The sequence below is a fragment of the Anguilla rostrata genome, chromosome 1 (assembly GCF_018555375.3).
Source record: "Anguilla rostrata isolate EN2019 chromosome 1, ASM1855537v3, whole genome shotgun sequence".
Classification (NCBI taxonomy): Eukaryota; Metazoa; Chordata; class Actinopteri; order Anguilliformes; family Anguillidae; genus Anguilla; species Anguilla rostrata.
The window spans coordinates 48,639,696-48,664,605 of record NC_057933.1 but is presented as its reverse complement, the minus strand read 5'-3'; the positions used below and the strand labels follow the sequence as shown (position 1 = coordinate 48,664,605).

At 42.1% G+C, this 24,910-nt stretch overlaps 3 protein-coding genes and 2 long non-coding RNA genes across 5 annotated transcripts; 4 read left to right on the top strand and 1 right to left on the bottom strand.

Annotated features, from left to right (window-relative positions):
- Positions 1–616: 616 nt before the first annotated feature.
- Positions 617–7,467, bottom strand: LOC135257166 (uncharacterized). The gene is made up of 3 exons (XR_010330607.1): positions 7,332–7,467; positions 2,671–2,767; positions 617–849 (listed from the first exon to the last, which is right to left on the bottom strand). It is a non-coding gene; the product is annotated as an uncharacterized LOC135257166 (long non-coding RNA).
- LOC135257139 (homeodomain-interacting protein kinase 4-like) lies at positions 6,582–12,321 on the top strand. Its single transcript, XM_064339595.1, has 7 exons — positions 6,582–7,899; positions 8,585–9,389; positions 9,571–9,786; positions 9,927–10,710; positions 10,814–10,900; positions 11,118–11,191; positions 11,306–12,321. Exons 1-3 carry the CDS (start codon positions 7,376–7,378, stop codon positions 9,754–9,756), a joined length of 1,515 nt encoding a protein of 504 aa, XP_064195665.1. The 5' UTR covers positions 6,582–7,375; the 3' UTR covers positions 9,757–9,786; positions 9,927–10,710; positions 10,814–10,900; positions 11,118–11,191; positions 11,306–12,321.
- Positions 12,322–12,455: 134 nt separating this feature from the next.
- On the top strand, positions 12,456–16,294 carry LOC135257131 (homeodomain-interacting protein kinase 4-like). Its single transcript, XM_064339584.1, has 4 exons — positions 12,456–14,086; positions 14,773–15,577; positions 15,756–15,974; positions 16,115–16,294. The coding sequence occupies exons 1-3, from the start codon at positions 13,563–13,565 to the stop codon at positions 15,942–15,944; spliced, it is 1,518 nt and encodes a 505-aa protein (XP_064195654.1). The 5' UTR covers positions 12,456–13,562; the 3' UTR covers positions 15,945–15,974; positions 16,115–16,294.
- Positions 16,295–16,329: 35 nt separating this feature from the next.
- Positions 16,330–17,624, top strand: LOC135257161 (uncharacterized). Its single transcript, XR_010330606.1, has 4 exons — positions 16,330–16,896; positions 17,000–17,086; positions 17,306–17,379; positions 17,494–17,624. It is a non-coding gene; the product is annotated as an uncharacterized LOC135257161 (long non-coding RNA).
- Positions 17,625–19,175: 1,551 nt separating this feature from the next.
- On the top strand, positions 19,176–24,278 carry LOC135257439 (homeodomain-interacting protein kinase 4-like). The gene is made up of 7 exons (XM_064340598.1): positions 19,176–20,534; positions 21,216–22,020; positions 22,199–22,417; positions 22,558–23,347; positions 23,451–23,537; positions 23,761–23,834; positions 23,949–24,278. Exons 1-3 carry the CDS (start codon positions 20,011–20,013, stop codon positions 22,385–22,387), a joined length of 1,518 nt encoding a protein of 505 aa, XP_064196668.1. The 5' UTR covers positions 19,176–20,010; the 3' UTR covers positions 22,388–22,417; positions 22,558–23,347; positions 23,451–23,537; positions 23,761–23,834; positions 23,949–24,278.
- Positions 24,279–24,910: the final 632 nt, after the last annotated feature.

Below are 24,910 nucleotides of genomic sequence, written 5' to 3'. Positions count from 1 at the left end.
AAAGTAAAACTATCTTAAAATATTGACAAACATATATCACAGTGTTCAATGGCTGTTACTACACAAGCATTTTCTCGATTTTGTACTGCGCAAAATGGCATTATCTGTAAAGAATGATAACAAGATTCAGCTTTTTACATAAGGCCTAAACATCCAAAAATATTATATCCACTTTTCCAATGGCATAATTCTTTAATTCATTTTAATAAGCTCTATGGCAAAAGTGCAACGTAGACAACTCGGGAACAGATTCCTGACACACACATATATGTTTTCCCACATATATGTGTATGTGCGGTATAATGAATCTGTTAAATGTGGGTGTTTTTTATAGTCATTACATCAACATTAAATCATAGGATTGTGACATTATTTTGCTACTGGCTAAAATGTCATCATTGGCTCTCATAACAAGACACTTAGGTCTGAAAGCTTGATTTGGATCAATATAAACAGAATTACAGCAGCCAGAGGAAAGACAGCATATAAATAATCAAGCATCAGCTTTCTGTGGTGAATTATGATCTTTCTGGAGCTTTACCTTCTCTGAGGAGACAAATTTGATAAATTTGCCCAAATGATTTTCCATTCTATGTGATGCCCTATGGGCCACGCTTTTATTAATTAACAAAAAATTCCTCCAGGGCTTCCAGGAAACAAACCTCTTATCTGGTGAGTTGTGCAATCTCACTTTCAAAAGAAATGTTATTAAATTAACAAAATAAGAAATGAATGACAGTGAGTGCACTGAAAATGCAAAGGACAGCAGAGATTTCCCATTTCTATTTCAAGGTTTGATGAGTACTTACCAAAATATATGTGATACAGAGTACAGAAGTATTAGGTCACCTGTGGTTTAAAAAAATAAATACATTGTTACTTTAGGCAGAGAAATTCAGTTAATTTATGCACATGTCTTGCATAACAAGTACAAACTTTTTTTTTCAATTTACACTTACAATAATACAAAAAGATTAGTTTTACTTTTAAAATAAATTTAGACACATTTAATCTGCAGAGCTCAATTAAGTTTAATCAATCCCCGGCAGCGGTGCTTCTGGCTTGGTCAGACGTTCCTAAGAACACAATTGGCAGTGTTCACGGGTGGGAAGCCGGTGAGGATATGAGTCCTGAGCGTTGCAGTAGCGACTCCTACTGGTTGGTTGGGGCGCCTGTTCAGCAGGGAGGGGATATGGGGGAGATAGCGTGAACCTCCGCATGCGTTAAGCTTGCAGTATACTCAGTAAGAAGGAAGAACTTCAGGATTGAGAACCACCCGCGAACATGTCCACGAACACTGTTGTCGGTATACTCAGTGAGAACACTGCACCGTTTGAAGTCACTCCACGGCGCTGGGGCGTGAATAATTACGAATAATTACGAGGCAGTAACCGGGGCTGGAATCTCAACCAGACCTCCGTCTCACGGCTACGCCATGTTTGTATAAAGAGAAGGTCTACGCGAGATCACAACACAAAACAAAAAGTTTAAAGTGTTTAAAGTGGCTTTAGTTTATGTAGCTATGCAAAAGAAGAAAAAAAGGCGAAGAAGATGGTACGTTCGTCCTCTAAATCAGAGTAGGACGGAGAATGTAGAGTTTTGTCTGTACATTCGGCAAATGCGAGTTTAGACGAGGGGGTCCACTTTCTCTTATTTCTGAATGTGTGCTAGGCGTTTTGATGACTTGCTGAAACGAGTAGCACCATTCATATAACATGCAGGAACTCAGAATTCCCATCTCTAGTCTACAGAAGAGAGATTGGCGTTGAATCTCCGTACATTACCATGTAAATTCAGCCCTCTGAACTCAACCGTGACGTAACCAACTATGTGATATTTGGAACAATAGCTGAGAGGGGGAGGTTGGAGAACAAGAAAGAACTTTTCGAAAAGTTCTCCCTGGAGGCCGTTGCACACTGCACCGTATGAACACACAACACCGCGTCTTTTTGTTCGTCAGTTGTTCTGATTGCTTCGTTTTGCTCAAAAGGTTCCACTTCGTACGAAGTATATTGCCTACTTTACGCTCTCCAAGTGAAACTCCTAGCTATCAGGTGAAAAGAAGCGGCTGGTGACTCCACATGTATCGGAGGAGGCATGTGGTAGTCTACACCCTCCCCAGACCAGCAGAGGATAGCGCATCGACCAGGACCGTGATACACACAGGGAATTGGTATAACGACTAAATTGGGGGAAAAAATGGCAACAAAAAAAAAGAAAGAAAAAAAGGACAATTAATCTTAGACACAACTTTCCTAAAAATAGCATCCTTTTGCTTAAATTACAATTAAACAAATTATTTGAAGTCTATCCGATCATTTTGCAAAGTGGAGGGAGGTGTATTCCTGTTAAGCTAGCCAGTTCAACTGTAGATGTGCTGTAGTCTGTAGTCACTAAATGACCAAAATTGAGTTATTTCACCACTGCTATGAGTCACAGCTAGTTTGATAATTGTGCCTTTTCTTGGAAAATATGGCCCGATATGGTCTGATTGAATTACAGAAATGCTCTATTCAACCAACCTCTCCTCTCTGCTGCAGTAGGGGATAAAATACTTTTTAATCCACCCCAAGAAAAAGAAAATAATAACAAAAAAATTTAGGAATGCAACAGAAAGAGACATGAAAACAGATGTACTTCTGTTCAACAACAACAGCTGTATCTCCTTACTCCCCAAGCAGGTCCAGTACTGCAGTGGCTGTCGCTGGAGTGGAAAGGCTTGATGGAAAGACCCGGAGACAGCATGCTGGAATGGCACTCTGCAAGCCTCAAGCAAAGGAAAAAAGGGGACAATATTTTTTTTTCTGAGGAGGTCATCAAATATGAGGATTGCGAAGCCCAGGGGCGTATATACCAGAGTTAGTAAGGGGACCTTTGACAAAATAACTGCACGTAAACAGCTCACTTTCTCAATATGTGCTTCCAGGGCTGTCATGTCAGATCTGATCGATTCAAAAGCATGAATCTCTTTGATAGAGCATTGAGCATCTACAGCACAAGAGCCAGTGCAGTCAGTCATTTTAATACTGATGCAGTGATAGTGCCAGAAAATACAGGCTGCTTGGATTAATGGCAGGCTCTGAAATAGTGTGAAAGCATTTCACTCTGTCGCTGAAAGCAATATGAGAAAAATCACTTGAAGTGGCAGCATCTCGATACAGTAAAGAAATGAGTATTACTGAAATAGACCCTCACATGCACACGCACACGCACACACACTTGAAGTGTCTGCTTCAAGGATAGCATGTTCACAGACAGGTTTATTAGTTGTTTTTCTTCCAACATTTTTATTTATATTCTTTGTCTACATTTTTAATTATATATATATATATATATATATATATATATATATATGCACACACACACATTATGCAGCATATGGGGTCAGTGATGGATAAGATTTTCTGATGGTGAAAAAAATTGTACACTCACTTGAGAGTCAACTAAAAATTAATATTTGTTTGATTCATCACAGAATGACAATAATGTGTTTTTAAACAAGACTACATTTAACCCCAACCCCCAAGTGCCTTTCATTGTAACCATATACACATATACAATTATATAGCTGGTTACACAAAATGGCACATGGTATATTCTTAAAGCATCGACCTGGTATTGTTATTATTTTTTAGTTAGATAAAACAGTCATACACAGGTGAACATGGTCACAAACACACACCGTCACTTATGTTTGTGATTCTAATGGGTAGTTAATAGAATAGAATGAAATACATTATTGACCATTAAATATGTATAAAATGGAAATGTTCCTTTGGCATAATGCTGAACAGGGAACAATACATGGATGAAAGAAATGTACACTGAGTAAACAGGACAAAAATATTAAAACACCAGATGGCCATAAAGCCCCTTTTCCTCCTTTTGTGGTAGCCCATGACAAACGTCCTCGTAGTGTACCTATTTACAGCGAAGGCAGAGTTACCTATGGACCCTAAAGCAATATATGCCTATAGCAGTGCACTGTGTTGTTACATGACATGGAGACATTTTTTCTTCACAGCAACAACAAAAAAAAGCTGGTGTTGCAGTGTCTCTTGCTTAATGCCAATTATTTTAGTAGCCTGGTTAATTATGTTTGGTTTTTATTTATTGAACAGTCAGATTTCCACAACCAGATCATTAGATTAAAAATCATCATACCCTTAATGAGAGATTATTTTACTTGCCTGGTTTATTAATTCTAGTTTTGATTTATTGCATAAATTTAGATTTTCATACCTGAGAAGGAAGAGCCACTTTTTTTGTGAGTTTTTTTATTTTACTACTGCAGTGCGCATTGTAATGATAGGCCTACACCATATCTACTCAAGAGTATTATGGAAACATATTACAAGTAGTATTATTGATTAAATATAATAATAATAATAATAAAACTTGATATGAAAAACAGAAATCACCAAGCTTAGAAACAGTACTCATATTTAATTATACACATATATAACACACAATTGAGTTAGAATAACTGATATTAATCAGTGCATTAATTTGAATTAATTCAATACAGTCAATTAAATCTAAATATTTCTCTCACTTCGAAATAATACAAACCCAAGAGTTAAAGATGAATGAAAAACTCTTTATGGGATACGCCACTGCTAACAAAAGCCACAAACATTAGCGTATAAGGAAGGAAAAATTGAAAAATACAAGTCTGAAACTGTGCATTAGGACTATCATCTAATTTCAAGACTATATGCTCTTTAGGGACTGAAACTGTTCACATTTATTTGGTTCTGGAACATTGACATCGTGTTACCCCACTTCTCAAAAAACCCACCTCAGACCCCTCCGATGTAACAAATTATCGACCCATATTGCTTCTACCCTTTCTGTCCAAAACCCTTGAACGAGCAGTTCTTAAACAACTAACCTCTTTTCTCCATCAGAACAACCTGCTAGACCCTCACCAGTCTGGCTTCCGATCCGGGCACTCAACAGAGACTGCGCTCCTAGCTGTGACGGAGGCACTTGCCACTGCAAGAGCCTCACGCCTCTCCTCTGTCCTGATCCTTCTTGACCTGTCTGCAGCTTTCGACACGGTCAACCATAAAATACTCCTCTCCACCTTGGCTGGGATGGGAATCGCCGGGACTGCCCTGTCTTGGTTTGCTTCCTATCTTGCAGATATCTTGGTTCAGTTATTAATTCACATGCCTTCTCCTATCATTGTTATGCAGATGACACACAACTCTTCTTTTCTTTCCCCCCCTCGGCCACACAGGTCAATGATAAGATCTCTTCCTGCCTGGCTGACATCTCCACCTGGATGGCCAGCCACCCTCTGAAGCTCAACCTCAACAAAACTGAGCTGCTCTTCTTCCCGTGCAAGACCTCCTTACTTCGTGAGCTCTCAATCATGGTTGATGACTGCCTCTCACTCTGCCAAGACCTTGGGGGTGGTCCTGGATGACCAACTGGACCTCAAGGAGCACATCAAGGCAACATCACGGTCCTGCAGATTCCTTCTGTACAACATCAGAAGGATTCGACCATCCCTGACGACGCACTCCACCCAGCTGCTCGTCCAGGCTATGGTGACCTCTCGCCTTGATTACTGCAACTCTCTCCTTGCAAGCCTGTCAGCTTGTGCCATACAGCCACTACAGATGATTCAGAATGCCGCTGCCCGACTCATCTACAACCTTCCCAAATTCTCCCACGTCACTCCTCTGCTGCGATCACTCCACTGGCTACCAGTTGCCGCCAGGATTTGGTTCAAAGCCCTGACCCTTGCCTACACTGCTGCCAACAGGACAGCCCCCGTCTACTTGCAGGACATGACTCGATTCTACGTGCCTGCTCGACCACTCTGCTCTGCGGCAGCAGGGCGCCTTGTAACCCCTCTCTAAAATGCTCTCTAAAATGTTTGGTGTGATGGTAATGACAGATGTATCAGGGACAGAGATATTTAACTATAAAAATTGCACATACATATAGGCTACCATATGAATTTGAAATATGTCTTTTTATGCTATTATGAGAAAATGCAAAGTAAAGTTTTAATGAATTTAACCATTTTTATTACTTTATTATAGAGGTGACGTTAAAAAGTGTGGGTTGGGGACAAGCCCAAAACAGTGCAATTCTGGCACATTTGAATTTTCAACATAGCCTACTGAAAAAGTATTAAAATGTCATCATTGAGAAACAATTCCCTTTTCATAGGTACTACAACCTAACCCTAACAAATACAATAATTGTTTTTTTTTATTAAAAAAATATCTTTTTTTTCCCTTGAAAATCTACCCTGGGGACAGACCTTAATTGAAGAATCACCCAACTACAAACATCCTTCAGGAAGACAACGATCCCAAGCATATCTCACATCAACCAAGAAATTGTGACTGAATGAGGAGGGCAGTCGACAAACACAGATCAAACGATGGTGAACGATTATGGAAGAACAACCGATCTCAAAAATTACGAACTATATATGTCTGTGCTATCTGGGTATAAAGGAGCTCCACAGTATGGAAAACACATAGCCTAATGCAAACTACCCAGATATAGAAGCCATCCATAAATATTAAGATAGCAAGCTGGCTAGCTACACATTGATAAACGTAGCCTAGCGGCAAAATAGCTACGAACCATTTGGTGAGCTAAGTTGTAAGGTTAGCCTAATTTAACATGTCTGTATTATACTTAGGCGGACAGTTTCGTTTAAGGTTATGCGGCTAGATAGCCTACGTCTTACGTTCTGAAACGTCTGTTCCAGATGTTCTCAAAGCCTGCTACCCGAAATCGCAGTAGCCTACATCTTGTCACTCTATGCTGTATGCAGCGTGCAAAACAGTTCAGTGGTGCAGTCGAACCTTTCGTCGAGTATGATCTTGAGACACACTTTATCGATAATTGTTTTGTATTACTGAACAAAAAACCGTACAATTGGGTAATGAATGTGGCATATTTTAGCAGCAGTGGTGGTTACTTGAACTCCAGGCACAATTTTTTAGCAGGAATAGTGATTGAAGTGAACTTCAGCTGATTTAGTTAAATTCAGATGAGTCAATTCAGATTAATTAAAATCACCCTATTTTAATTTATTTTCTGTATCTGGGATTATCCAGGAGACCATTTTTTAAATATCGGAAGTACATTTTTGCTTAACGTTTTCTGAACGGTTACACTATATTGTATGTATATTGTAGCTGTCCATTCACTGAATGCAGTTTTTAGTTTTACTTTACTATCAGCATGTGACGCAACAGAAGTCTATGTGGAAAATGTACAGACTATTGTTACGTCATCAATGCATTCGAAATTTCATATAAATCTCACACAAAAACAGGTAAAGTCACTTGTACCTTGTACGAAGTAACGTTCTTTTCGGCAGGACAACGCTTTCAACATGTTATCCTCAGAGACCGAAAAGTACGATTTTATAGAGAGCTTAGGCCGTGGTATGTTCGCGGAGGTCGCCAGATTCCAGCGTCAAAGCGACCGGAAAATGGTGGCCGTGAAAAGAATGCCCCGTGTTCACACGAGGCTTTGCCTTCACGAAGCACGAGTTCTCGCTGCTCTCACGGACGAGAATGCTTACGATCACCACATCGTTCGTTTTTATGAAGCTTTCGGGGACGAGTTTCATGTTTACTTGGTTGAAGAAGTTATGGGCCAGAACCTGCATGACTTCCAAAAGGCAAACTCGTTGATAAAGTTTAAAATACGGGACATCCGGACGGTTGTTCTCCAGGTGGCCACAGCCCTGGCCAAACTGAAAGACATGGGCGTCGTTCACGCTGACATCAAACAGGAAAACATCGTGCTCGTGAACCAGCGCCGCGAGCCCTTCCGAGTAAAGCTGATCGACTTTGGCTCCGCCATTACTACCCAAGACCTAGCTTCAATGTGGACGCCCTACATTCAGCCCAGGTTAGGAGACTTAATTACCTTTAATGTAAATGTCCTAAAGCTTTGTTGAATAAATTAAGCTAAATTGGGATTTCAGTGGGTCTGGATATGCTATTCTCTAAATTGCATGAATTATGTTTGGACCACTAAAGCTAAGATGCAGTAAAACACTTGAAATGTGGAATGCATTAACCTGGCCTACAATGCGGGCCAGTAGGCTACAATGCGGGACAGTTTTTGTTAGTTTAGGATTGACCCAATTGAAACGCATGAAGGTGCTGTAAGAACTTTGAATATTGTAGCCTATATGATTCTGACTTGTGGAGAAAAATAGCTGTGAATAGTGAAGAATAAAAACTTATTTACTATGAAAATTTAGTCTCATAACAGTAGTCCAGGTAACTGGATATAAAATAACATTTCTAAATCTTGTGTGGAAGTTATTTTCACCATCTTGGGTGTGAATATGATAAGTTTCCTTTGGGATTTAATCTTCTGAGCTAGGCTGCCCAGCCTTGTAGATTTGCTTTTTTGGGGTGCAGCATCTCTACGCATATTCTTCTAGTCATGGATTGTGTAGAAACAGGCATTCTGAGGACTGGTTATTTTCTCTGCAGATGTGTGTGCTGAAAGCTTCCTTGATTCCACAAATCCCTGATTTTAGTGAGACATATCCTGTTTGAATGATTTAATTGTTTTCTTTCAGATTCGTCAGAGCTCCAGAGGTCCTACTGGGCTATCGTTGCACGGAAAAGATCGACGTGTGGTCTTTGGCCTGTGTGATGGGGGAAATGGCCCTTGGTCGGACCCTCTTCCCCTCGCGCTGCGAGCTGGAACTGGCCCACAGCATCTTTGGGAGCCGGGGGTTTCCCTCTGCTACGATGCTGGAAGCAAGCATCAAGACTAAATTGTTTTTCGACCTTGTAGACAATGGTAGGGGAGCACATGAATTGCGGGTGAAGCCCTACCAGGGAAGAGAACTGTTTACGGGGACACAGAGCTTGCGGAGGCATGTGCCAGCCAACCTGGAGCTTCTTCAAGCCCTGGAGGATCTTGCGAAAGGCTATGAAGAACAAGAGCTCGCTGAGTCTGCTGACCGTAGGTGCCTGGTTGACCTGCTCAATCGAATGCTGGTTCTTGAACCAGAACAGCGGATCAGCCCCAACCAGGCCCTACGCCACCCTTTCCTCACCCTGCAGCACCTCCAAAAGCGCGGCAACTACCGCTCATATTACAACTTTGCGCTGCAGGGGTACAGTGAGGCAGGTGTGACCCTGCCCCAGGACCGCTCTGACATGTATGCGGATTCCTCTGAGGAGATCGTCCTCGAGGTCCCGAAGAGGAAGAAGCGTTCCCTGAGACGGTCGCTACGCTCGCTTTTCACGCGCCTTTTCACACGCCGGCGCAAGAAGCAGCCTGCGGCCGCTCAGGGAAACAAGGACGGCCTGGAGGGTTCCGCAAGCTGTGCCGTCCCTGGAGACCAGCCGGCCCAGAACACCGGGAGCGAAGAGGTAAGGTCTGAAGTGAAGAAAATGGGAGGTTCTGTGAAAGAAATCCTTAAACCTTGTCTTAGTTGTCAGATAATTATTTTAATTAACTTTGATACATGCAAACATGACGGGGATATTGATATTGGGGTACGTATTTATTCTCTAATTTAGAAGATGTTTGTACCCACTCTTTTTACCGCAGGCATGTGAGGACCAGTGCCAATCCCCGACTGCAGGCAGCAGTGTCCGGGCCGAGGAGTCGACCGCCCACGAGGAGCCCCCAAAGAAGAAAGGCTTCATGAGGTGGATGCGGACAGTTGCCTCCTGCTTTTCTGGATGCCGGGGCAAGAAGGCTGTCGCCACAGAGGACAGCAACAGCAGCCTGTAGAGTTCTGGGTGGTGGAAAGCATGACAAGGAGTAAGTGGATATGGTCTTGTTAACACATAACAGTAATTAAAAACTGAAAATTAATAATGAATTACTGTTATGTACTAACAACCATGCATTGATGTTACACAAGACCGAAACAGCCTATAGTTTCTTTTTTTAACTTTCAGCGAATGCTGGAGCTGAATCAACTTATTGGTCCACTTATCACATAGGCAAGAAAATTTAATCTCATACCAGGTGAGGGCAGGATGCTAGGAGTATGCCCCAGGCAGAAATATGGTAAGAAAGATTGGTGAGTAAAAAGTTTACCATTTGCCTCATCCAAGCATCTACATGTGAGTATTATCGGTGTGATTGGAACAAGGGGTGGGGGTGGGGGGGGCATTCTAGTTGAGATAAAAAAGAATAATTCAGAATGGAACACTTACTTCCATGAGCAGAACAATATTGATTTTTTTTTCCACTTCATCGAGTCGAGACCAGTTGTTCCATAGGTTTCTTTCAGCATCCTTTCACAGGGATGGACACCAGATTCATGAAATTCATGAGTGGTGATCTGGGATCGGTTTTCCCTGGCCCATAGCCTGGCCTTATCTGTTGATTACATTACATTACATTACATTACAGGCATTTGGCAGACGCTCTTATCCAGAGCGACGTACAACAAAGTGTATAACCATAACCAGGAACAAGTATGACGAAACCCCTAGAGAGAAGTACCGGTCCAAGTGCAGGGAACAACCGCATAGTTCAACTTGGACCCTGAAGGTTACGAAACCTACGAAACAGGGCTACGATTAGGGCTAAAAGGTAAATGGGTTATAACTGATCCCAGATCACCACTTGCCTACTGTTCTGAATTTGGGCCCGGGAGATCCAGCAGCGCTACCAGGACACTGGGATCCATCAGCAGCTCAAGAGGGGTCGAGGAGGTGTGCTAAAATAGGCAAAGTAAGCCAAGCTAAGTTATGACCAATCCACAGCCATGATTCTGCTTGTACAGATGCTTAACAGATGTTTGGTTCAACTTGTTTGCCCCTCCCCACACACACAGGAGAGGGCAGCCCTGAACTCATTGAGGAGCAATAACAAGTCGGTTGCCACAAAACAGCACAAGAAGCATTACAAAATGGAGAAATTGGTGAGGAAAGGGTCACAAATTCTTTTGAATTGCACCAAAATAAACTTACAACATTGGTTATGATGCACAAGACCAGTAGAAATTGCCTAATACAGTGTCTGTATGCTGTTAATGTATTTATCTTAGCTAGAGGAAGTCACTGGTTCATACACGACATCCATTATTCTGTGTAGGAATTGTGCTCCCAGGTGATTCTTACTGTTTGGTCTCATTCAAGACTCGTGAAGATGTTCCAGCAAGGCGAACAGGAGTTTGGGATCCACCAGCAGCCCACTCAAAGGGGTAGATGAGGTCAGTTTAGAGACTAGGTAAACCAGACTAAATTAAGAGCTGTCCATACTCATAATTGCCATTGTGCAGATGCTAAGTTTGTTTCTACCTGTCTATCCCTCCCATTCTCTGCAGACAGCAGCTGTTCTCGGTTATCTATCAGCCAGTCTTTACTAATGACACCGGGCCAGCCAGCGGAGGATGGGCTCCCCCTCTACAACCGGGTTCCTCCCGAGATTTCTTCCCATTGGGGAGTTTTTTCTTGCCACCGTGTTTTTAATCCCACTGGGGATTTGTTTTATCTTGCTTGCTCATTTTGTTGGGGGTTCAGGCCTGGTTTTTGCCCATTTTCTGTGTAAAAATGGCTGTTTATTTATTTAATTTATTTTTTTATTTTTATCGTTGAATGCTATCGCAGGTAAATAAAACAATCAAAAGTATTAATGAATAAAAATCAGTCAATCATTTCAGCCTTTAATTAATTCTCGGTAGAAGCATTGACGGGCCCTCATTTACAATGGTGCCCAGATAAAAGAATAGGGTAGGCCTACATTAAAACAACAACATTGTAAACATGTGGTCTATCAATTTTTTTTTAAATTAAGCCTAATAACACAAATAATAAATCAAATACGTACACAAGGACAATTCTATTAAAAATGATTTCTAAAAACAATTCAGATCAGCTACTATACAGCACTAGGAACGTTCCACATCTATGATGTCGGGCCGACGCCCCAACGATGGTTATAATGGAAGTGAGTAAGCGGAAGGAGAACTAATGAGTTACGACTCTGGGCCTATTCCCACCCGACCCGATGTCTGGCCATGTGCCCCTGTCACTTCTCATTTCTATGGCAACCACTTAAAAAAAATTTTGAAAAAACTTTATTGCTCTCTAAAATGTTTGGTGTGATGGTAATGACAGATGTATCAGGGACAGAGATATTTAACTATAAAATTGCACATACATATACCATATGAATTTGAAATATGTCTTTTTATGTTATTATGAGAAAATGCAAAGTAAAGTTTTAATGAATTTAACCATTTTTATTACTTTATTATAGAGGTGACGTTAAAAAGTGTGGGTTGGGGACAAGCCCAAAACAGTGCAATTCTGGCACATTTGAATTTTCAACATAGCCTACTGAAAAAGTATTAAAATGTCATCATTGAGAAACAATTCCCTTTTCATAGGTACTACAACCTAACCGTAACAAATACAATAATTGTTTTTTTTTTTTCTATTAAAAAAATATCTTTTTTTTTCTTGAAAATCTACCCTGGGGACAGACCTTAATTGAAGAATCACCCAATTACAAACATCTTTCAGGAAGACAACGATCCCAAGCATATCTCACATCAACCAAGAAATTGTGACTGAATGAAGAGGGCAGTCGACAAACACAGATCAAACGATGTTGAACGATTATGGAAGAACAACCGATCTCAAAAATTACGAACTATATATGTCTGTGCTATCTGGGTATAAAGGAGCTCCATAGTATGGAAAACACATAGCCTAATGCAAACTACCCAGATATAGAAGCCATCCATAAATATGAAGATAGCAAGCTGGCTAGCTACACATTGATAAACGTAGCCTATCTAGCGGCAAAATAGCTACGAACCATTTGGTGAGCAAAGTTGTAAGGTTAGCCTAATTTAACATGTCTGTATTATACTTAGGCGGACAGTTTCGTAAGGTTATGCGGCTAGATAGCCTACGTCTTACGTTCTGAAACGTCTGTTCCAGATGTTCTCAAAGCCTGCAACCCGAAATCGCAGTAGCCTACATCTTGTCACTGTATGCTGTATGCAGCGTGCAAAACAGTTCAGTGGTGCAGTCGAACCTTTCGTCGAGTATGATCTTGAGACACACTTTATCGATAATTGTTTTGTATTACTGAACAAAAAACCGTACAATTGGGTAATGAATATGGCATATTTTAGCAGCAGTGGTGGTTACTTGAACTCCAGGCACAATTTTTAGCAGGAATAGTGATTTAAGTGAACTTCAGCTGATTTAGTTAAATTCAGATGAGTCAATTCAGATTAATTAAAATCACCCTATTTTAATTTATTTTGCTGTATCTGGGATTATCCAGGAGACCATTTTTTTAATATCGGAAGTAAATTTTTGCTTGACGTTTTCTGAACGGTTACACTATATTGTATGTATATTGTACCTGTCCATTCACTGAATGCAGTTTTTAGTTTTACTTTACTATCAGCATGTGACGCAACAGAAGTCTATGTGGAAAATGTACAGACTATTGTTACGTCATCAATGCGTTCGAAATTTCATATAAATCTCACACAAAAACAGGTAAAGTCACTTGTACCTTGTACGAAGTAACGTTCTTTTCGGCAGGACAACGCTTTCAACATGTTATCCTCAGAGACCGAAAAGTACGATTTTATAGAGAGCTTAGGCCGTGGTATGTTCGCGGAGGTCGCCAGATTCCAGCGTCAAAGCGACCGGAAAATGGTGGCCGTGAAAAGAATGCCCCGTGTTCACACGAGGCTTTGCCTTCACGAAGCACGAGTTCTCGCTGCTCTCACGGACGAGAATGCTTACGATCACCACATCGTTCGTTTTTATGAAGCTTTCGGGGACGAGTTTCATGTTTACTTGGTGGAAGAAGTTATGGGCCAGAACCTGCATGACTTCCAAAAGGCAAACTCGTTGATAAAGTTTAAAATACGGGACATCCGGACGGTTGTTCTCCAGGTGGCCACAGCCCTGGCCAAACTGAAAGACATGGGCGTCGTTCACGCTGACATCAAACAGGAAAACATCGTGCTCGTGAACCAGCGCCGCGAGCCCTTCCGAGTAAAGCTGATCGACTTTGGCTCCGCCATTACTACCCATGACCTGGCTTCAATGTGGACGCCCTACATTCAGCCCAGGTCAGCAGACTTAATTACCTTTAATGTAAATGTCCTAAAGCTTTGTTGAATAAATGAAGCTAAATTGGGATTTCAGTGGGTCTGGATATGCTATTCTCTAAATTGCATGAATTATGTTTGGACCTAAGCTAAGATGCAGTAAAACACTTGAAATGTGGAATGCATTAACCTGGCCTACAATGCAGGCTAGTAGGCTACAATGCAGGCCAGTTTTTGTTAGTTTAGGATTGACCCAATTGAAACGCATGGAGGTGCTGTAAGAACTTTGAATATTGTAGCCTATATGATTCTGACTTGTGGAGAAAAATAGCTGTGAATAGTGAAGAATAAAAACTTATTTACTATGAAAATTTAGTCTCATAACAGTAGTCCAGGTAACTGGATATAAAATAACATTTTTAAATCTTGTGTGGAAGTTATTTTCACCATCTTGGGTGTGAATATGATAAGTTTCCTTTGGGATTTAATCTTCTGAGCTAGGCTGCCCAGCCTTGTAGATTTGCTTTTTTGGGGTGCTCTACGCATCTCTACGCATATTCTTCTAGTCATGGATTGTGTAGAAATAGGCATTCTGAGGACTGGTTATTTTCTCTGCAGATGTGTGTGCTGAAAGCTTGCTTGATTCCACAAATCCCTGATTTTAGTGAGACATATCCTGTTTGAATGATTTAATTGTTTTCTTTCAGATTCGTCAGAGCTCCAGAGGTCCTACTGGGCTATCGTTGCACGGAAAAGATCGACGTGTGGTCTTTGGCCTGTGTGATGGGGGAAATGGCCCTTGGTCGGACCCTCTTCCCCTCGCGCTGCGAGCTGGAACTGGCCCACAGCATCTTTGGGAGCCGGGGGTTTCCCTCTGCTACGATGCTGGAAGCAAGCATCAAGACTAAATTGTTTTTCGACCTTGTAGACAATGGTAGGGGAGCACATGAATTGCGGGTGAAGCCCTACCAGGGAAGAGAACTGTTTACGGGGACACAGAGCTTGCGGAGGCATGTGCCAGCCAACCTGGAGCTTCTTCAAGCCCTGGAGGATCTTGCGAAAGGCTATGAAGAACAAGAGCTCGCTGAGTCTGCTGACCGTAGGTGCCTGGTTGACCTGCTCAATCGAATGCTGGTTCTTGAACCAGAACAGCGGATCAGCCCCAACCAGGCCCTACGCCACCCTTTCCTCACCCTGCAGCACCTCCAAAAGCGCGGCAACTACCGCTCATATTACAACTTTGCGCTGCAGGGGTACAGTGAGGCAGGTGTGACCCTGCCCCAGGACCGCTCTGACATGTATGCGGATTCCTCTGAGGAGATTGTCCTCGAGGTCCCGAAGAGGAAGAAGCGTTCCCTGAGACGGTCGCTGCGCTCGCTTTTCACGCGCCTTTTCACACGCCGGCGCAAGAAGCAGCCTGCGGCCGCTCAGGGAAACAAGGACGGCCTGGAGGGTTCCGCAAGCTGTGCCGTCCCTGGAGACCAGCCGGCCCAGAACACCGGGAGCGAAGAGGTAAGGTCTGAAGTGAAGAAAATGGGAGGTTCTGTGAAAGAAATCCTTAAACCTTGTCTTAGTTGTCAGATAATTATTTTAATTAACTTTGATACATGCAAACATGACGGGGATATTGATATTGGGGTACGTATTTATTCTCTAATTTAGAAGATGTTTGTACCCACTCTTTTTACAGCAGGCATGTGAGGACCAGTGCCAATCCCCGACTGCAGGCAGCAGTGTCCGGGCCGAGGAGTCGACCGCCCACGAGGAGCCCCCAAAGAAGAAAGGCTTCATGAGGTGGATGCGGACAGTTGCCTCCTGCTTTTCTGGATGCCGGGGCAAGAAGGCTGTCGCCACAGAGGACAGCAACAGCAGCCTGTAGAGTTCTGGGTGGTGGAAAGCATGACGAGGAGTAAGTGGATATGGTCTTGTTAACACATAACAGTAATTAAAAACTGAAAATTAATAATGAATTACTGTTATGTACTAACAACCATGCATTGATGTTACACAAGACCGAAACAGCCTAAAGTTTCTTTTTTTAACTTTCAGCGAATGCTGGAGCTGAATCAACTTATTGATCCACTTATCACATAGGCAAGAAAATTTAATCTCATACCAGGTGAGGGCAGGATGCTAGGAGTATCCCCCAGGCAGAAATATGGTAAGAAAGATTGGTGAGTAAAAAGTTTACCATTTGCCTCATCCAAGCATCTGCATGTGAGTATTATCGGTGTGATTGGAACAAGGGGTGGGGGTGGGGGGGGCATTCTAGTTGAGATAAAAAAGAATAATTCAGAATGGAACACTTACTTCCATGAGCAGAACAATATTGATTTTTTTTCACTTCATCGAGTCGAGACCAGTTGTTCCATAGGTTTCTTTCAGCATCCTTTCACAGGGATGGACACCAGATTCATGAAATTCATGAGTGGTGATCTGGGATCGGTTTTCCCTGGCCCATAGCCTGGCCTTATCTGTTGATTACATTACATTACATTACATTACAGGCATTTGGCAGACGCTCTTATCCAGAGCGACGTACAACAAAGTGTATAACCATAACCAGGAACAAGTATGACGAAACCCCTAGAGAGAAGTACCGGTCCAAGTGCAGGGAACAACCGCATAGTTCAACTTGGACCCTGAAGGTTACGAAACCTACGAAACAGGGCTACGATTAGGGCTAAAAGGTAAATGGGTTATAACTGATCCCAGATCACCACTTGCCTACTGTTCTGAATTTGGGCCCGGGAGATCCAGCAGCGCTACCAAGACACTGGGATCCATCAGCAGCTCAAGAGGGGTCGAGGAGGTGTGCTAAAATAGGCAAAGTAAGCCAAGCTAAGTTATGACCAATCCACAGCCATGATTCTGCTTGTACAGATGCTAAACAGATGTTTGGTTCAACTTGTTTGCCCCTCCCCACACACACAGGAGAGGGCAGCCCTGAACTCATTGAGGAGCAATAACAAGTCGGTTGCCACAAAACAGCACAAGAAGCATTACAAAATGGAGAAATTGGTGAGGAAAGGGTCACACAAATTCTTTTGAATTGCACCAAAATAAACTTACAACATTGGTTATGATGCACAAGACCAGTATAAATTGCCTAATACAGTGTCTGTATGCTGTTAATGTATTTATCTTAGCTAGAGGAAGTCACTGGTTCATACACGACATCCATTATTCTGTGTAGGAATTGTGCTCCCAGGTGATTCTTACTGTTTGGTCTCATTCAAGACTCGTGAAGATGTTCCAGCAAGGCGAACAGGAGTTTGGGATCCACCAGCAGCCCACTCAAAGGGGTAGATGAGGTCAGTTTAGAGACTAGGTAAACCAGACTAAATTAAGAGCTGTCCATACTCATAATTGCCATTGTGCAGATGCTAAGTTTGTTTCTACCTGTCTATCCCTCCCATTCTCTGCAGACAGCAGCTGTTCTCGGTTATCTATCAGCCAGTCTTTACTAATGACACCGGGCCAGCCAGCGGAGGATGGGCTCCCCCTCTACAACCGGGTTCCTCCCAAGATTTCTTCCCATTGGGGAGTTTTTTCTTGCCACCGTGTTTTTAATCCCACTGGGGATTTGTTTTATCTTGCTTGCTCATTTTGTTGGGGGTTCAGGCCTGGTTTTTGCCCATTTTCTGTGTAAAAATGGCTGTTTATTTATTTATTTAATTAATTTTTTTATTTTTATCGTTGAATGCTATCGCAGGTAAATAAAACAATCAAAAGTATTAATGAATAAAAATCAGTCAATCATTTCAGCCTTTAATTAATTCTCGGTAGAAGCATTGACGGGCCCTCATTTACAATGGTGCCCAGATAAAAGAATAGGGTAGGCCTACATTAAAACAACAACATTGTAAACATGTGGTCTATCAATTTTTTTTTTTTAAATTAAGCCTAATAACACAAATAATAAATCAAATACGTACACAAGGACAATTCTATTAAAAATGATTTCTAAAAACAATTCAGATCAGCTACTATACAGCACTAGGAACGTTCCACATCTATGATGTCGGGCCGACGCCCCAACGATGGTTATAATGGAAGTGAGTAAGCGGAAGGAGAACTAATGAGTTACGACTCTGGGCCTATTCCCACCCGACCCGATGTCTGGCCATGTGCCCCTGTCACTTCTCATTTCTATGGCAACCACATAAAAATTTTTTTGAAAAAACTTTATTGCTCTCTAAAATGTTTGGTGTGATGGTAATGACAGATGTATCAGGGACCGAGATATTTAACTATAAAAATTGCACATACATATACCATATGAATTTGAAATATGTCTTTTTATGTTATTATGAGAAAATGCAAAGTAAAGTTTTAATGAATTTAACCATTTTTATTACTTTATTATAGAGGTGACGTTAAAAAGTGTGGGTTGGGGACAAGCCCAAAACAGTGCAATTCTGGCACATTTGAATTTTCAACATAGTCTACTGAAAAAGTATTAAAATGTCATCATTGAGAAACAATTCCCTTTTCATAGGTACTACAACCTAACCGTAACAAATACAATAATTGTTTTTTTTTTTTTCTATTAAAAAAATATCTTTTTTTTTCTTGAAAATCTACCCTGGGGACAGACCTTAATTGAAGAATCACCCAATTACAAACATCTTTCAGGAAGACAACGATCCCAAGCATATCTCACATCAACCAAGAAATTGTGACTGAATGAAGAGGGCAGTCGACAAACACAGATCAAACGATGTTGAACGATTATGGAAGAACAACCGATCTCAAAAATTACGAACTATATATGTCTGTCCTATCTGGGTATAAAGGAGCTCCATAGTATGGAAAACACATAGCCTAATGCAAACTACTAGGTGACTTAGTCGATGCGCCTGTCTTAACGCTAATGATTATTCATTTATTTTTCCAAGAAATTTCGTGTTGCCGTCTCGATTGTTAGTGTAATCAGTTAAACATCAGGATCAAGTGAACTATCGTTGTTCCCGTACTTGGAACGGTACATTCCTCTAGGGTTTTCGACTATACTTGTTCTGTTATGGTTATCCTTGTTGTCGGCTGATAAGAGCGTCTCCAAATGCCGAATTAATGTAATGTAATGTACCCAGATATAGAAGCCATCCATAAATATGAAGATAGCAAGCTGGCTAGCTACACATTGATAAACGTAGCCTATCTAGCGGCAAAATAGCTACGAACCATTTGGTGAGCAAAGTTGTAAGGTTAGCCTAATTTAACATGTCTGTATTATACTTAGGCGGACAGTTTCGTAAGGTTATGCGGCTAGATAGCCTACGTCTTACGTTCTGAAACGTCTGTTCCAGATGTTCTCAAAGCCTGCAACCCGAAATCGCAGTAGCCTACATCTTGTCACTGTATGCTGTATGCAGCGTGCAAAACAGTTCAGTGGTGCAGTCGAACCTTTCGTCGAGTATGATCTTGAGACACACTTTATCGATAATTGTTTTGTATTACTGAACAAAAAACCGTACAATTGGGTAATGAATATGGCATATTTTAGCAGCAGTGGTGGTTACTTGAACTCCAGGCACAATTTTTAGCAGGAATAGTGATTGAAGTGAACTTCAGCTGATTTAGTTAAATTCAGATGAGTCAATTCAGATTAATTAAAATCACCCTATTTTAATTTATTTTGCTGTATCTGGGATTATCCAGGAGACCATTTTTTAAATATCGGAAGTAAATTTTTGCTTGACGTTTTCTGAACGGTTACACTATATTGTATGTATATTGTACCTGTCCATTCACTGAATGCAGTTTTTAGTTTTACTTTACTATCAGCATGTGACGCAACAGAAGTCTATGTGGAAAATGTACAGACTATTGTTACGTCATCAATGCGTTCGAAATTTCATATAAATCTCACACAAAAACAGGTAAAGTCACTTGTACCTTGTACGAAGTAACGTTCTTTTCGGCAGGACAACGCTTTCAACATGTTATCCTCAGAGACCGAAAAGTACGATTTTATAGAGAGCTTAGGCCGTGGTATGTTCGCGGAGGTCGCCAGATTCCAGCGTCAAAGCGACCGGAAAATGGTGGCCGTGAAAAGAATGCCCCGTGTTCACACGAGGCTTTGCCTTCACGAAGCACGAGTTCTCGCTGCTCTCACGGACGAGAATGCTTACGATCACCACATCGTTCGTTTTTATGAAGCTTTCGGGGACGAGTTTCATGTTTACTTGGTGGAAGAAGTTATGGGCCAGAACCTGCATGACTTCCAAAAGGCAAACTCGTTGATAAAGTTTAAAATACGGGACATCCGGACGGTTGTTCTCCAGGTGGCCACAGCCCTGGCCAAACTGAAAGACATGGGCGTCGTTCACGCTGACATTAAACAGGAAAACATCGTGCTCGTGAACCAGCGCCGCGAGCCCTTCCGAGTAAAGCTGATCGACTTTGGCTCCGCCATTACTACCCATGACCTGGCTTCAATGTGGACGCCCTACATTCAGCCCAGGTCAGCAGACTTAATTACCTTTAATGTAAATGTCCTAAAGCTTTGTTGAATAAATGAAGCTAAATTGGGATTTCAGTGGGTCTGGATATGCTATTCTCTAAATTGCATGAATTATGTTTGGACCTAAGCTAAGATGCAGTAAAACACTTGAAATGTGGAATGCATTAACCTGGCCTACAATGCGGGCTAGTAGGCTACAATGCAGGCCAGTTTTTGTTAGTTTAGGATTGACCCAATTGAAACGCATGGAGGTGCTGTAAGAACTTTGAATATTGTAGCCTATATGATTCTGACTTGTGGAGAAAAATAGCTGTGAATAGTGAAGAATAAAAACTTATTTACTATGAAAATTTAGTCTCATAACAGTAGTCCAGGTAACTGGATATAAAATAACATTTTTAAATCTTGTGTGGAAGTTATTTTCACCATCTTGGGTGTGAATATGATAAGTTTCCTTTGGGATTTAATCTTCTGAGCTAGGCTGCCCAGCCTTGTAGATTTGCTTTTTTGGGGTGCAGCATCTCTACGCATATTCTTCTAGTCATGGATTGTGTAGAAACAGGCATTCTGAGGACTGGTTATTTTCTCTGCAGATGTGTGTGCTGAAAGCTCCTTGATTCCACAAATCCCTGATTTTAGTGAGACATATCCTGTTTGAATGATTTAATTGTTTTCTTTCAGATTCGTCAGAGCTCCAGAGGTCCTACTGGGCTATCGTTGCACGGAAAAGATCGACGTGTGGTCTTTGGCCTGTGTGATGGGGGAAATGGCCCTTGGTCGGACCCTCTTCCCCTCGCGCTGCGAGCTGGAACTGGCCCACAGCATCTTTGGGAGCCGGGGGTTTCCCTCTGCTACGATGCTGGAAGCAAGCATCAAGACTAAATTGTTTTTCGACCTTGTAGACAATGGTAGGGGAGCACATGAATTGCGGGTGAAGCCCTACCAGGGAAGAGAACTGTTTACGGGGACACAGAGCTTGCGGAGGCATGTGCCAGCCAACCTGGAGCTTCTTCAAGCCCTGGAGGATCTTGCGAAAGGCTATGAAGAACAAGAGCTCGCTGAGTCTGCTGACCATAGGTGCCTGGTTGACCTGCTCAATCGAATGCTGGTTCTTGAACCAGAACAGCGGATCAGCCCCAACCAGGCCCTACGTCACCCTTTCCTCACCCTGCAGCACCTCCAAAAGCGCGGCAACTACCGCTCATATTACAACTTTGCGCTGCAGGGGTACAGTGAGGCAGGTGTGACCCTGCCCCAGGACCGCTCTGACATGTATGCGGATTCCTCTGAGGAGATCGTCCTCGAGGTCCCGAAGAGGAAGAAGCGTTCCCTGAGACGGTCGCTACGCTCGCTTTTCACGCGCCTTTTCACACGCCGGCGCAAGAAGCAGCCTGCGGCCGCTCAGGGAAACAAGGACGGCCTGGAGGGTTCCGCAAGCTGTGCCGTCCCTGGAGACCAGCCGGCCCAGAACACCGGGAGCGAAGAGGTAAGGTCTGAAGTGAAGAAAATGGGAGGTTCTGTGAAAGAAATCCTTAAACCTTGTCTTAGTTGTCAGATAATTATTTTAATTAACTTTGATACATGCAAACATGACGGGGATATTGATATTGGGGTACGTATTTATTCTCTAATTTAGAAGATGTTTGTACCCACTCTTTTTACAGCAGGCATGTGAGGACCAGTGCCAATCCCCGACTGCAGGCAGCAGTGTCCGGGCCGAGGAGTCGACCGCCCACGAGGAGCCCCCAAAGAAGAAAGGCTTCATGAGGTGGATGCGGACAGTTGCCTCCTGCTTTTCTGGATGCCGGGGCAAGAAGGCTGTCGCCACAGAGGACAGCAACAGCAGCCTGTAGAGTTCTGGGTGGTGGAAAGCATGACGAGGAGTAAGTGGATATGGTCTTGTTAACACATAACAGTAATTAAAAACTGAAAATTAATAATGAATTACTGTTATGTACTAACAACCATGCATTGATGTTACACAAGACCGAAACAGCCTATAGTTTCTTTTTTTAACTTTCAGCGAATGCTGGAGCTGAATCAACTTATTGGTCAACTTACCACATAGGCAAGAAAATTTAATCTCATACCAGGCCTCGGGCAGGATGCTAGGAGTATGCCCCAGGCAGAAATATGGTAAGAAAGATTGGTGAGTAAAAAGTTTACCATTTGCCTCATCCAAGCATCTACATGTGAGTATTATCGGTGTGATTGGAACAAGGGGTGGGGGTGGGGGGGCATTCTAGTTGAGATAAAAAACGAATAATTCAGAATGGAACACTTACTTCCATGAGCAGAACAATATTGATTTTTTTCACTTCATCGAGTCGAGACCAGTTGTTCCTTAGGTTTCTTTCAGCATCCTTTCACAGGGATGGACACCAGATTCATGAAATCCACTAGGAGTGGTGATCTGGGATCGGTTTTCCCTGGCCCATAGCCTGGCCTTATCTGTTGATTACATTACATTACATTACATTACATTACAGGCATTTGGCAGACGCTCTTATCCAGAGCGACGTACAACAAAGTGTATAACCATAACCAGGAACAAGTATGACGAAACCCCTAGAGAGAAGTACCGGTCCAAGTGCAGGGAACAACCGCATAGTTCAACTTGGACCCTGAAGGTTACGAAACCTACGAAACAGGGCTACGATTAGGGCTAAAAGGTAAATGGGTTATAACTGATCCCAGATCACCACTTGCCTACTGTTCTGAATTTGGGCCCGGGAGATCCAGCAGCGCTACCAGGACACTGGGATCCATCAGCAGCTCAAGAGGGGTCGAGGAGGTGTGCTAAAATAGGCAAAGTAAGCCAAGCTAAATTATGACCAATCCACAGCCATGATTCTGCTTGTACAGATGCTAAACAGATGTTTGGTTCAACTTGTTTGCCCCTCCCCACACACACAGGAGAGGGCAGCCCTGAACTCATTGAGGAGCAATAACAAGTTGGTTGCCACAAAACAGCACAAGAAGCATTACAAAATGGAGAAATTGGTGAGGAAAGGGTCACACACATTCTTTTGAATTGCACCAAAATAAATAAACGTATAACATTGGTTATGATGCACAAGACCAGTAGAAATTGCCTAATACAGTGTCTGTCTGCTGTTAATGTATTTATCTTAGCTAGAGGAAGTCACTGGTTCATACACGACATCCATTATTCTGTGTAGGTATTGTGCTCCCAGGTGATTCTTACTGTTTGGTCTAATTCAAGACTCGTGAAGATGTTCCAGCAAGGCGAACAGGAGTTTGGGATCCACCAGCAGCCTACTCAAAGGGGTAGATGAGGTCAGTTTAGAGACTAGGTAAACCAGACTAAATGAAGAGCTGTCCATACTCATAATTGCCATTGTGCAGATGCTAAGTTTGTTTCTACCTGTCTATCCCTCCCATTCTTTGCAGACAGCAGCGGTTCTCAGTTATCTATCAGCCAGTCTTTACTAATGACACCGGGCCAGCCAGCGGAGGATGGGCTCCCCCTCTACAACCGGGTTCCTCCCGAGATTTCTTCCCATTGGGGAGTTTTTTCTTGCCACCGTGTTTTTAATCCCACTGGGGATTTGTTTTATCTTGCTTGCTCATTTTGTTGGGGGTTCAGGCCTGGTTTTTGCCCATTTTCTGTGTAAAAATGGCTGTTTATTTATTTAATTTATTTTTTTATTTTTATCGTTGAATGCTATCGTAGGTAAATAAAACAATCAAAAGTATTAATGAATAAAAATCAGTCAATCATTTCAGCCTTTAATTAATTCTCGGTAGAAGCATTGACGGGCCCTCATTTACAATGGTGCCGAGATAAAAGAATAGGGTAGGCCTACATTAAAACAACATTGTAAACATGTGGTCTATCAATTAAAAAAAAAAAAAAAGCCTAATAACACAAATAATAAATCAAATACGTACACAAGGACAATTCTATTAAAAATTATTTCTAAAAACAATTCAGATCAGCTACTAAACAGCACTAGGATCGTTCCACATCTATGATGTCGGGCCGACGCCCCAACGATGGTTATAATAGAAGTGAGTAAGCGGAAGGAGAACTAATGAGTTACGACTCTGCGCCTATTCCCACCCGACCTTTGGGGGGGGGTCTGGTCTTTGGGGAGAAATCATCAGGCCTTCAACGTCTATGGGGACTGTAGTTGCTAATGTTATTGCTCATTTCTTTGGCAAAGAAATGTATAATTTGAGAGCTGTTAATTTAGTTGATTGCACTAAATTGTTCAAAATATTTTGGGCTTTTGAGAATTAAAATATTGCGTTATACAGTCTTTTTTGTGTTTCTTAATTATGGATGTGAATAATTTGGAGGGTTCTGTATGTACTAAACAAAAATCCATACATTAAACAATAACCTGATA